Source organism: Rhinolophus hipposideros (genome assembly GCF_964194185.1).
Source record: "Rhinolophus hipposideros genome assembly, chromosome: 20".
Classification (NCBI taxonomy): Eukaryota; Metazoa; Chordata; class Mammalia; order Chiroptera; family Rhinolophidae; genus Rhinolophus; species Rhinolophus hipposideros.
In genome coordinates, this window is record NC_138066.1 from 38,752,244 (window position 1) to 38,764,419 (window position 12,176).

The 12,176-nt window shown below is 49.6% G+C and overlaps 1 protein-coding gene across 1 annotated transcript; it reads left to right on the plus strand.

Annotated features, from left to right (window-relative positions):
- The first annotated feature begins 5,577 nt into the window (after positions 1-5,577).
- RPRML (reprimo like) lies at positions 5,578-6,341 on the plus strand. Its single transcript, XM_081028293.1, has one exon. The coding sequence runs from the start codon at positions 5,794-5,796 to the stop codon at positions 6,154-6,156; it is 363 nt and encodes a 120-aa protein (XP_080884419.1). The 5' UTR covers positions 5,578-5,793; the 3' UTR covers positions 6,157-6,341.
- The last annotated feature ends 5,835 nt before the right edge of the window (positions 6,342-12,176 follow it).

A 12,176-nucleotide genomic window follows, 5' to 3' on the forward strand; every position in this document is an offset into this window, starting at 1 on the left:
TGCTGTTGGGTTCTTCTGCTTGACCCTACAGCAGCCCCGATCCTGCCTCTCACCTCTCCGCAGCCTCAAATTCCCCTTGGTGTCTGAGCTACGCAGGGAACCACCGACTCCCGGAGCCTTGTCGTGAGGGGTTGCCATCGTGCTGCGTTCCCCTGTTGTGATGACCGGCAGCGAGGTGGTGCACAAATGGCCAACCCAGAAGGATCTTTCTCTTCCTTTTTCTCTCTTCCTTTTTATCCCCTCCAGGCATATTCTTTTGACTCAGGAAGCCAGATGCTTCGGAGTTTGATTACATGCTACAGTTGGAAGCACAGAATATAGGAGCTGGAAAGGAAGAACCTTATTATAAGTAGTAGCTACCAGAATTTAGTGAACACTTACTTTGTGCCAGGCACAGTGGCAGGCCTGTTTCCAGGTATTACCTCATTTAACCTTCCCAACAGCCGGCACCATCATCATCCATGTTCTACAGGGAAGGAAACTGAGGCTGCAGGGAGGTTCTAGGGCACTTCCCGAACTGTGCTGAGTGGTATGTAGTGGCAAAAAATATTAATTGGTGTTAGGAAAAAAGAGTTCCATTGTTAAATGCTGCCTCCTGCAGCCCCAGGGCAATTCACAATGCACACCAACATAGTAAAGGCCCTGAGAAGACCTATAGTAAAGACACCTGTTTAGGTCAGTGTCTCTTCTGTTGCAAGCCTCACTGAACTACTGATTCGGAGAGCTCAGCTTGGGAAATGCAGATATTACCCACACTCCTCATTTAGAGAGGGGTTAAGGGAGGTTCGGCAGTGTTGCAGGCACAGACCTTGGGCCCCGTGCCCTGTGCATGCCACAGGAAACATACAGCAGAGGAAGGCAGACGATGGCCCACCTGGCCCACTACCTTTTTTGTAAATAAAGTTTTATTGAAGGTTATCTTATCTAGTTCCCTTGCTTTATAGATGAGCAATTAAGGCTCAGAAAGGATGGCTGACTTATTCAATGTCACACAGACACTTAGGGCAGAAATCGATCCCAGATCTTTAAAATCCAGGTATTCTCTAAAACACACATCAGACAGGTGGCAGGCAGTGGGGTGTGATACCTGTCTGAGTCCTTTCACCTGCTGCTTTGGGTAAAGCCACCTTAGCCTGAACTGCCAGGGGGCCCTCCTCTGCTGTCCATCTGTCTCTCCTAGGGGTCCGAACAGGGCAATCCATTTTTATTTAAATTCTGTACCAGATGCAAAAAGTACCTCTGTGAAATGTGAGATTGTTTGGACAGGAACCCAGTGGAAGGCAACCTTTGCCCGTTCCAGGAAGAGTTTGCCAAAGGCATAGTGTGATCGGAGCCTAAGGGAATTGTGGGAAACCACTGCAGAAAATCAATTGTGTTCAAGGGCTCTGGGCCTCCCTGAAGTATGATGCCCTATAATTGTCATCTATTTACACTGTATGTGTGTGTGTGTGTGTGTACAATTGAATAAGCAAATAAAATCATTCTTATGTCATCATTAAAATAACTCATGCATAGACTATTGTATTTACCTTGTTTGAAGTGTGAACAACTTAAAATATCTACAGATTTAAACATTTTCGTTCAGTAGGTCCATCCAGCAAGTGCTCGTAATTAGGGAGGATTGCCCCATGAATCTATGAATATAGGGCAGGGAGGCGCCTTACTGACCAAGGCAAGCCAGAGAGCGAAAGTTCATCTAGAAACAGCTGTGGGGACAGCAGGGCATAAAGGGTGGCCTCTGGGCGGAGGCTCTTCCTGGGGCAGCCAGACTGCCCAGATGGCCTTTCCAGAGCTGGGAGATGTGGACCTGTCACTGAGGTGAAGGGTAAAAATAGTTCTGTGTGGGTGGCAGCTGGGCCCGGAGGCACTGGCTTCCTTGTCTCTAGAGTGGGGAGGCCTCTACAGGGCTGGGGTGGGAGGGGGTTCTTTTCCTAACAACGAAGCAGCCCCCACACAGACGCGAAGTACTAGAAAGATCTTGGGCTAGGTTAGAAGGTCGCTAAGGGCTTAAATCCTGGATGTGCCAGTTACCAGCTCTGTGACCTCAGGCAGGATTTTTGTCCTTTCTGAGCCTCCCTTTTCTCATCTGTCAAATGGGGCTAATGACGTCTGTGTTTCGCTGTGAAGATTAAATCATGACAGCTAACGCCTCTCATGCTGCAACCTCACTTTTCTGTCCCTCTCCCTTCTACCAGTTGCTCACCTTCCAGCACATTTTTCAAGAGTAACTGTGAGGGAAGCCAGCCACCATGTCACAAGGACACTCACGCAGCCCTATGGGAAGGTCTAAATGGCCAGGAACTGAGGCCTTGAGACCACAGCCGTGTCAGAGGGTTCATGTTGGCAGCTCATCTGCTACCTCCACTCAAACCTTTAAATAACTGTGACCCTGGCCAACACCTTGTGAATTTCCCAGGGGGGATGCAGGGCACACTGTTTAACAGTGGGACTCTTTTAGTAAGTTTAGCAAATGTTTATTATGTCACAGAGTTTCTGAGGGCCAGGAATCAGGAAGCAGCTTAGCTGGGAGTGGCAATGAACGGCTAATACCCTTACCTTTCAGGGTTATTATAAGAATTAAGAGTTAATGCACATCAAACAGCAACCAGACTTGCTGGGACCAGTGGCTCCAGAAAGGGCAGAATGGAGAAGCAGAAGGAGGGAGCCCTGGATAGGGAGCAACCTCCCACCCCCCACCCCACACACACTCGAACTCTTGGGAGGAGAATGGAGACTGAATATACAAACAGAAAATGGCCATATCATGTATAAAAAGAGAACTCTGACCTGCAGCAACAGCCCAGGAAGCCAGAGCACAATTCCTGTAGCAGTCAGCCCAAACGGCCAGCACTTGATCAATAACGGACAGCTTCCCTAATTTTGCTCCTGCTTCCAATATAGGACAACCTGGAGAAAATCAAATGTGCTACCCTAACTAATCCCATGGGACGCCTGGCTCCGCGTTGGCCTACCTCCAGCTTTCACCTGCCAACAGCCTGAATCAAGGCACACCTGAAGCCTTCCCTTTTTCCCACCATAAAGCTTTCCCACTCCTCTGCCTGCCTTTGAGTGTCTGCCAAACTCATACGATGGTGGCCGACTCCCTTGCTATAGCAAGTTTTGAATAAACAGCCTTTGCATGTTTTCATCTAGGTGCTCTTTGTGTATTTTCACAAGCCCAAGTTCTCTCTCTCCTTTCTTTCTCCCAGGTAATGGCAGCATTTTCCTCTCCCCCGGGTACCCAGAGAAACCAGCTTATGTTTGATGGAAGAGAAGGGGCAGACCGGAATAATCAAGAGTGCAGCTTTGGAACAGGACAGATCTGGGCTCCAATTCTGCTTTTGATGTTCAACCACCTGTGAGGTCTTGTGTAGGTCAATGAATCACTGTGAGCCTCTGTTTCCTCATGTCATGGGGACCATCCAGTGGAAGCCGAGGGCTGGTGTAAGACTTGAGTGGGGGTGGCTAGTTAACGCCCTGAGCATATTATTATAGGTGCTTCATAAAGGAAAGGCCAAGCTTCAGCCTCTGCACAGCCTCTTGCAGAGACTGATAGGCAGTCCCCTCGCCCCGACTTTTATTCACACTTCCCTTTTCTGTGCAGTAGACAGCCTGACCTCAGCCGAATGGAGTCAAGGGCATAGACTCCAAGTCCAGGGTCCATCAAAGGTCAGAGGTTGGTCTCAGGAGAAGGACAGACATAAGTGGGCATTTCTCTAAAGAAATCTGCTGGTCAAAAGCAGAGGATGAAATTCTGGGCCAAATACCTGTTGTCCTCCTGTTCTGTCCTGCTTCGGGCGAGGGGTGGTCAGAAGAGATTGTTGCCCAGAAAACTGGATGCCCCTGTGCCAGCTGCTTTCCCGGACTGAGGAAGGTGGGACAATCTTCCGTGTGTGTGAACGCGCATGAACGCATGTCTATGGATGTGCTCAGTTTCTTCATTTTTAAAATGAAAATATTAATAGCTTCCCGGGACACACACACACACACACACACAAATCAGTGTTCTAATGGTGGCGGAGGGTGGAGGGGTATAGCTATGAGATGATTCAAGCGCTGAGGACATCTTGAATCCCCTCACTCCAATTTGCCAAGCCCTTTCTCCCCACTCTCTCCGTCCACTGCCACCACTGCAATCCAAGCCTCTAGCTGGTCTTTTGCTTGGCCTATTGCAAAAATTACTAAAAGCTTTCCTTTCACAACAAAGAATGCAAATTAATGAAGGTGAGAAACCATCCCCAATCCCATAAAGTCAGGCAAAGATTTTCTTTTTTTTAAATAATGAGAATAACCAGGATTGGTTGCAATACCCCTTCCCACATGGCTGGAGTGTGAACTAGTAAATTTGTGGAGAGCAATTTGGCAGGATATAATGTCTTGATTCTATGGGCCATTTTTCAAAATATAAATAAAAAATTATAGTTTCTGCACAAAGACTTTGTTCCAAGGCTCTTTGTGGTAATATTGTTTCTGATGCAAAAAACCAAAAGGGGGTTGGGGGAAACAACTCAAATATCCCAAAATAGAGACTTTGGTGAAATGCACTGTAGGGGTCTGTGCTGTGGAAAGCTTTCCTTCCTTAACACTATGTTGCTGCAGCTGAGTGGTTCTCCAAGCGCATCAGCAAGAGCAGCTTGAGCATGGCCTGGCCATTTGTTAGAAACACACATTCTGGGGCCCCACCCCCACCACTGATTCAGAAAGTCTGGGCTGGGCCTGCAATCTGGGTTTTAGGAAATCATCCAGCGATTCAGAATCCCTGTTGTGGATTAACATTACTACGAAAAGATACACTGTTAAATGCAAACGGTTACAAAACAGCAGGTACAAGAGAGCACCGCATGAACAGGGCAGCCCTATTTTTTGCACAGGTATGTGGAGAGACACACTAAAAGGTCAGGAAAGATTTTTGTAGTAAGGTGACGCAGACACCCCCTGGGCAGTGGGACAATGAGGTTCAACATTTTTCATTTTGCTAATTCATAGTTTCTAACTATTATGTTAGTGCAAAGGTGATTGCGGTTTTTGCAACGATTTTTAACCTTTTGAACCGCAATTACTTTTGCACCAATCTAATAGTTTGCATAAAGGGAAAGGAGAAAAGACACACCAATGATTTGGATTTAAAAAATCAAATGGGACAGGGTGGAGGTGAGGGAAAGGAGAAATACGTGGGAAGGGCAGCGCGGGACAGGCAACGCTGGGTGGGGGTCACAGCTACTCCTCGGATGTCTAGGACGACTTACTAGGACTTAAATATAAGGGAGGAGGAAAGCTTTAGGGCTGACTTAAGGAAGAACGTAACTGTTAAAAGCACCAAATTCCGGAATGGGCGCTTTCGGGAGATTTTTCCAGCTCAGAAACCTCACCCGCGGCTGCTCGGATGAGGTCGATTCTCAGGCCCGAGGACTCGGCGGCCGGTACCTCCTGACCCCTCCCGGTTTGGGGGAGTGTGCGGCTCCGGCAGGGCCTGGGGCCGGGGGAGGCGCGAGCGGAAAGCAGACGGGGCGGGGCCGTTGCTAGGGGCGGGGCCGCGGGGCGGCGGGGCCGTTGCTAGGGGCGGGGCGGCGGGGCGGCGGGGCCCGGCCGCAGGCGACCAGGACGCGCGCTCGGCTCCCGGGCTGAGTCTCCCGCGTCGCCTGTTGCTCGCTCCTCCCGGCGGCCGCTTCCTGCGGGACAGGGTGCCCAGGAGCGGGCATCTTCGTCCTCTTCCTCTCCCCGCGCACACGTGGACGCCAGTGAGCCTGGCGGAGCGCCCCGGACGCGCGCCAAGACTTCGGGCGCAGGGCGGCGATGAACGCGACCTTCCTGAACCACAGCCGCGTGGAGGCCGCGGGCGGCTTGGGCGGCGGCGGCGGGGAAGCCCTGGGGAACCGCAGCCACGCGCTGGCCACGTGGCTAGGCTGCTGCCCCGGGGACGCGCCGCTGTCCACCAGCGACGGTGTCCCCGCGGGGCTGGTGCCCGATGAGCGAAGTCTGTGGCTGTCGCGCGTGGCTCAGATCGCCGTGCTCTGCGTGCTGTCGCTCACCGTGGTCTTCGGCGTTTTCTTCCTGGGCTGCAACCTGCTCCTCAAGACGGAGAGTATGATCAACTTTCTGGTGCAGGAGCGCCGGCCCTCCAAGGACGTGGGCGCCGCGATCCTGGGGCTGTACTGAGCGCCGCCGCGGCCCGCGCTCGCTGGAAGGACGCGGAGATGGGCGACCGGGACCCTCGACCCCGTCCCCGGGCCCTGTGCGAGGGGCAGCGACGAGCCGCGGGCGCCCTGGTCCGGGACACTGCGGGACTCGAGGCGGCGGCGCGGGAAGGGACTGCCACACCTGACTCGGTCCTGTGTGCGCTTCAGCGTTGGGGGTGGGGGGAGGGAGGGGGGTTCTTAACCGTTTTTACAAAATAAGTTGGGCAGGATGGGAGAGGGTGTGAGTTACACCTCGGGCTAAGGTCACTAGCTTGTTACTTTGTGTGTGTGTGTAGGTGGGGCGGTGCGGGGTGGGGGGGGGGGCTAGTTGTTGACGAATCCGACTCGTCGAGCTTGTTGGCGACTTGATTTTGCATTTGAAAAGAAATCTTGTAATAAAACCGCAGCTGGTGGGCTTCCTGTGGGATGTGTATTCAGATGTGTTGTGGGAGCGCGTGAGTGGGCGGTGGGTACCCAGGTGGCAATCACTTTAAGCCGGTCACTGGACGCCTGGCCACAGGACCGGGAGCCGTCGGGGGCTCCTGGGGTTCCTCCCCAAAAAAGAGAAGAGGAACCGTTTTCTCCACCGACAGCCAGCCAGCCACGGAGGCGCAGGTCCTGCAGGACCGCTGCACAGCTGGTGAGATTAATTAAATCACTGGGAAATTTGAATCTATTCTGTGAGATGGGGGAGGGGGAGAGGAATCAATGACTTGAGTCCAAAGGGGGAAAACAGCAAAATTAATACATCAGGACCGTGAACAAATAAAATTTAATTTGGAGGGAACTAGATTTAGTTAAAAATTATAGGGCCAAAAGCTCCATTTTAGGGCTCGTTTTGAACGCACCCTTGTAGAGGGTAGGTGAGTAGATTCTGAAGTGCCCTTGGCTGGGGAAGGGTGGGGGCTAACGTTGGGAGAGGGTTTTGTGGTGCTAGGATCCAGCACATTTAAAATGGTGCAAATGGCCTCCAAATGCTGCTGTGTTCAGGAACTTGGAACCTCCCATTATAAGAGGCCCCCTGCTGCCCAGAACCCTGACACCTCTTGTAGGTGCAGAATTTCCTGAAAGCAGTGTTAAGCAGTAAGAACCTTGGTGCTCTGTGGCCAAGGGGGAGAGGGGGCTCTGCTGTCTGCAAGTGTCTGGCCTGGGGAGTAGGGGACAGGACTACGAAAGCTGGCCCTTGGATAGCCTGCGTAATCCCCCTTAGCCCTAGTGCCAAGCCCACTCTGGCACCCTGGTGCGTGGAAGGTTTGGCAAGAGAGTTCCAATAGATTTCTCCCTCTCCTCTCTTTTGCCATGGGTGGAAGTGAAGGTGAATGACAAGGAAGAAGGCTGAGCCTCACTTGACTTTGTTAAGAGAAGGGAAGGGAACACCACCATCTCACGTCTTCAGCAGTAGGTACATAGGCGGAAGGGGGCCAGTATCTCAGCGAAAGCGTAGATGGTTACTGCCTGTGAAGGATCCAGGATCTTCCAGGCGCTTGAGTCCTGTGGAGTCAGAATCATCATCATCAGGATGTGTCCCCAACCCCCACCCCCCACCTGAGCCTCAGACCAGGGAGAGTTCTTCCAGTTAAGACAGGCCACTAAAGGCCAGCGGCCAGAGACTACTTGTAAAGTGTCCATGGAGCAAAATTCCCATTGTGGGGAGCGTTCTATTGGCAGTTTGGTGTAACTTGCGCGTGGCCCAAGTGTGGAGAGAGCAGCCTTTAATGATTTGGGCAACCTGGGGATCTGGTTTCCTGTCGCACAGGTGTCTGGAGCCGGGGCTGACCCAGTGGCCTGAAGAATGCAGCTCAGACAAACTGCAAATCACCAGAAATCGGGAGTTTCCTGAGGAACAGGGATTTAGCCACTGTTTTGCGGCTGATCAAGTTGGATTGAACACTATTAGAGGTATCTTCTAGTAAAATGGATCTGCTGCTAATTGTGACTGGGCCAAGAGGAGGAGATTCAAGAGTTAAGTTTCCTGAATTGGCTGAAAGAGGATGCCTGAGTGGGGAAGCTTTGCAGGATTTTCTCACTGTAAAAAAAGAAAAAGGACAACAAAGACATGTCTGTCCTAACACGTGTGTTTGTGCCCTCCATCCCATGACTGGTACGCCCATGTGTACAAGTGTGTACACCCAGGCACACTTGGGGCACTCGGGCATGAGTGTGCGTTCATGCATGCATATACATGCAAAGACAGGCTGAAGCCTCAAGGAGGAGATCAGCAAGTGTGAGGGGTCCTGGGAAGGGGTGGAGGGTGAGATGACACCTGTAGCCCACCGTAGTTCTCCCGCAGCCCTGATGTCCTGCAGGGTATGTACTGATCTGTCATACATGAAGCACCGAGGCAGGAGTGAGAACACAGTTACGTAAGAGCCATGAGCCACACTGCTCCAGGGCGGAGGCCACACTGGATCCGAATCCTAGGCCCGGGGCATCGGGTGGAGGAAGAAGGGGCCTGGTTCTCCACGGCCCACCCCCCATCCTTAGGCTCGGAGCTCTTCCAACAAGGCCTGCCCAGGCAGCAGAGGCCAAATCTCAGAAGGTACTACATTCACAAGAGAAGTCCTGGACCCTGGTCATTGAAATCCTAGCTGCTCTGCTTCCTAGCTCTGTGACTCTGGGGAAGTCATTCAACCTCTCTGTGCCTCAGTTGCTTCATGTATAAAATGGAAGCAACAGAACCCATAGCTTCCATGAGATGATGCCTGTAAAGTGGCCAACAAAGTTTCTGACATGTAATAGGAACTCGATCAAAATAATTATGATTATTGTTATCTTTGTTGATTGTATAAAGGCTTTCCCAGCTAAATGTTTTTCTTTCTCTGAAATGGGATCCCTGGACAGGAAAATAGTACTTCATATTTGCAAAGCATTTTGTAGTTTGCATGCACTTTCATGAGCAGAACAAAAATAATGTGTTGCATGTGTAATGTGCCAAGCACTGAGCTCCCACCCTCGAGAGGAAGGTTTCATTAATACTACCACTTACAGATGAGCAAACTGAGGCTCAAAGAGATTGCCTGAGGCCACACAGCTAGAAAGGAGACTTTGATTCAAGCTCTGGTTGTACCACTGATAAGTTATGGAGACCAGGTATCTGAAGGCCCCCCAAAAATACGAGGAAATGGGTGACCACCCCCCACATCCCCGGCTCTCTACTGACTTCCCATGTGAATTTGGACAAGTCACTTCTCTCGGTTCCCAGGGTTCCTCCCATGAAAAATGAGGGGGTACAACTGGATGGTTTCTGAGATCATTCCAATACTTTTCTCTCCCATTACATTCTATGCCTGCTGAGCAATCAGCCTCCTCCCCAGTAATGGGCCGGCTGAGCTGTCCGTGGTGCTGAACACCAGCTGCTGATCTCCTGGGACAGGCCTGTTCTCAACCCATCCTGCTGTTCTCAGCACTCCTGGACTCAAAGGGACCACCATCAGGAGTCTCGGGACTGCTATGCAGCTAAAAAGGAGACTCCAGAGGGTCTTGGAGGTCAGAGAACACTGGAGAATACATTTGGAGATGTGGTCCTAGCCGGACTCTGACACTTGCTCTCAGTGGGTGTTTGATGAAGCCACACCTCCTCTGTGGACCCTGTTTTCTCATTATGAAACTGAGGTGGGGACTAAGATGATCCCTAACACCTGATGGGCCCAAGAGTCCCGGAAGCTTGGCTGAGCTACGGGGGAGAGGAGAGCCCATAAAGATTCAGCCATTCCCCACCTGGCCCAAAGCTCGGGCTTCTCTAGCGGTGACAGTGGGTGGGGAACAAAGCACAATCCCTTGTGAGAGAGAAACGTGTTCTTTCGCCTGGAAGAAAAGAGCGGCAGTGAGCAGATGTCGCATTTACATTTTCTCAAATGACAACTGCACACAGAGGACAATTAGTGCTTGTTAGGAAATGTGTAAAAACTAATAAAATCCTCAACTCATATCCTCTGCCTATTGATCTGATTATCTTTCCAGAATCACCTCACTTCTCAGGAGCTCAGAACGAATAAGACAATGAGGGGGAAGCGTGAGAGGAGCTCGCGCTGGGAGGGACACAGACATCATGACTGGCTCTGAAACGTCTTGTGTTTGTCACCCTTCAGCAGCACCACTTGCCACATAATGTGATGGTTGGGAGAGTGGAGTCCATAATTAAGAAGGGACCTTGATTTAAGCCCTACGTCTGCTCCTTATTACCTGTAAGACAGTCTTTCCAAGCCTTGGTTTCTTCATTTGCAAAGTAGGGGTTAATGACACATACCTCTAAGTATTGTTGGAAGGCTTAAATAACATCATTTATAATAATTATTAGCAAGCATAGTTTCTGGCACACCCCAAAAGTGATGGTTTTGGCTATCTCCATCTGTACAACAAACTACCCCCGAAAGTTTATGATTTAAATAACCATTTTATTATGGCTCCTGAATCTGTGGGTGGACTGGGCGGCTATGGATCAACTGGGCAGTTTTGCTGCACATGGTGCTGACGGGAACTGCACCCACCGAGGGGTTGGCTGGCTAGAGTGGCCACGTCGCGCAACTTGGCAGAGACAGCTGGAAGGCTGGCCTCCGCGGGGATGGCTGGCCTCTCTCCTCTCCTAGTCCTTCTCCACGTGGCCTCCACAGCAGGATAACTTTACTTAGTACATGTCATCTTTCTTCCCCAAAGTGCAACGGCAGAAGTTTCCAGGCCTTTATAAAGCTCCAGCTCACAACTGGCATATTTTCTCTTTTGCCTGTTTATGAAAATGAGGCACAGGGCCAGTCCACATTCACGTGGGAGGAGGGAGTACGTAAGGGCATGAATACCGACCGAGAGGCATGGTTTACTTGGGGTGTCTTTGAAAATCAGCTACTACATTGATCAATATATTTTGTTACTGGAATTCCAAATACGTTCTACTCCCTCACCCCATTTTTAGAAATATCACCTTTTGTTGGGTTGGCAGTTATTGAACAAATATTTGTTGACTAGATAGAGTAATTTAGAGTCATGTGGTCACCACCCTAACCAGAGTCCCCTAGGATAAGTTTCATGTTTCTGTTTCTTCCCATGTCACCTATCAGGCCTAGGACAGGGCTCTACATACAGCAGGTATTAAATTAAGGCTGCACATTTTGTTGGGTATTAATATGTCTATATCAGCTTTATTTCGGTTAATATTTTCTTATCTTTTCTTCAACCCTTTCCTTGCACGTTTTGAGTGTCATTATATTTTAGGTACCTAAAATATGGCTGGATTTTTTAAATATAATTTTTACTGTTTCAGCTGTTTCCCTTTTTCATTTATTGTGATCATTAATATATTTGGACTCATTTCTACCACCTTATTGAGTGTTTTGTTTTTACCACTCTTTTTGTTTGCTTCTTTTTTCCTTGTTTCGTGCCTTCTACTGGTTTGGGAGACAGGCATTTTATTTCCATTCTGCAAATGGTTACCCTTTTATTTTTAGCTGTATTCTTAACAAAACAGTCTGAAATTAATAAATATCTCCACCTTCATCCTACAGAAAACAAGGACTGCAGAATTCTGATTATCTCTTCTAACAGATTACTCTGTTGTTCAGCATCTTATGCTTACCTTGTTTTTTATAAAGCTATCCTCAAAGTAGTCATTAGAAATATGTATTTTAATGAAATTTACATACAGTAAAATTCACTTTTCTTGGTGTATACTGCCACAAGTTATGACAAATGCTTATCTCGTCGAACCTTCCCTGCTTCCCTTAACCCCTGACAACCACTGATTTGTGCTCTGTCCCTATGGTTCTTCTTTTCCAGAATGTCAAATAAGTGAAATCCTGCGCTCTGTTGCCTCTCAGTCTGGTTGCTTCCACTTAGCTTTATGCGTCCATGTTGTTGTGCGTCCGGAGTTCATTCCTCTTTATTGCTGAGTTGTATTCCATTGGATGGATGAATCACAGGGTTCTTCTACCTTAAAGTTTTAGTTTTACCTGTCACCGGGTGAAGGACATTTGGGTTGTATCAGTTGTTGGTGATTATGAATAAAGCCAC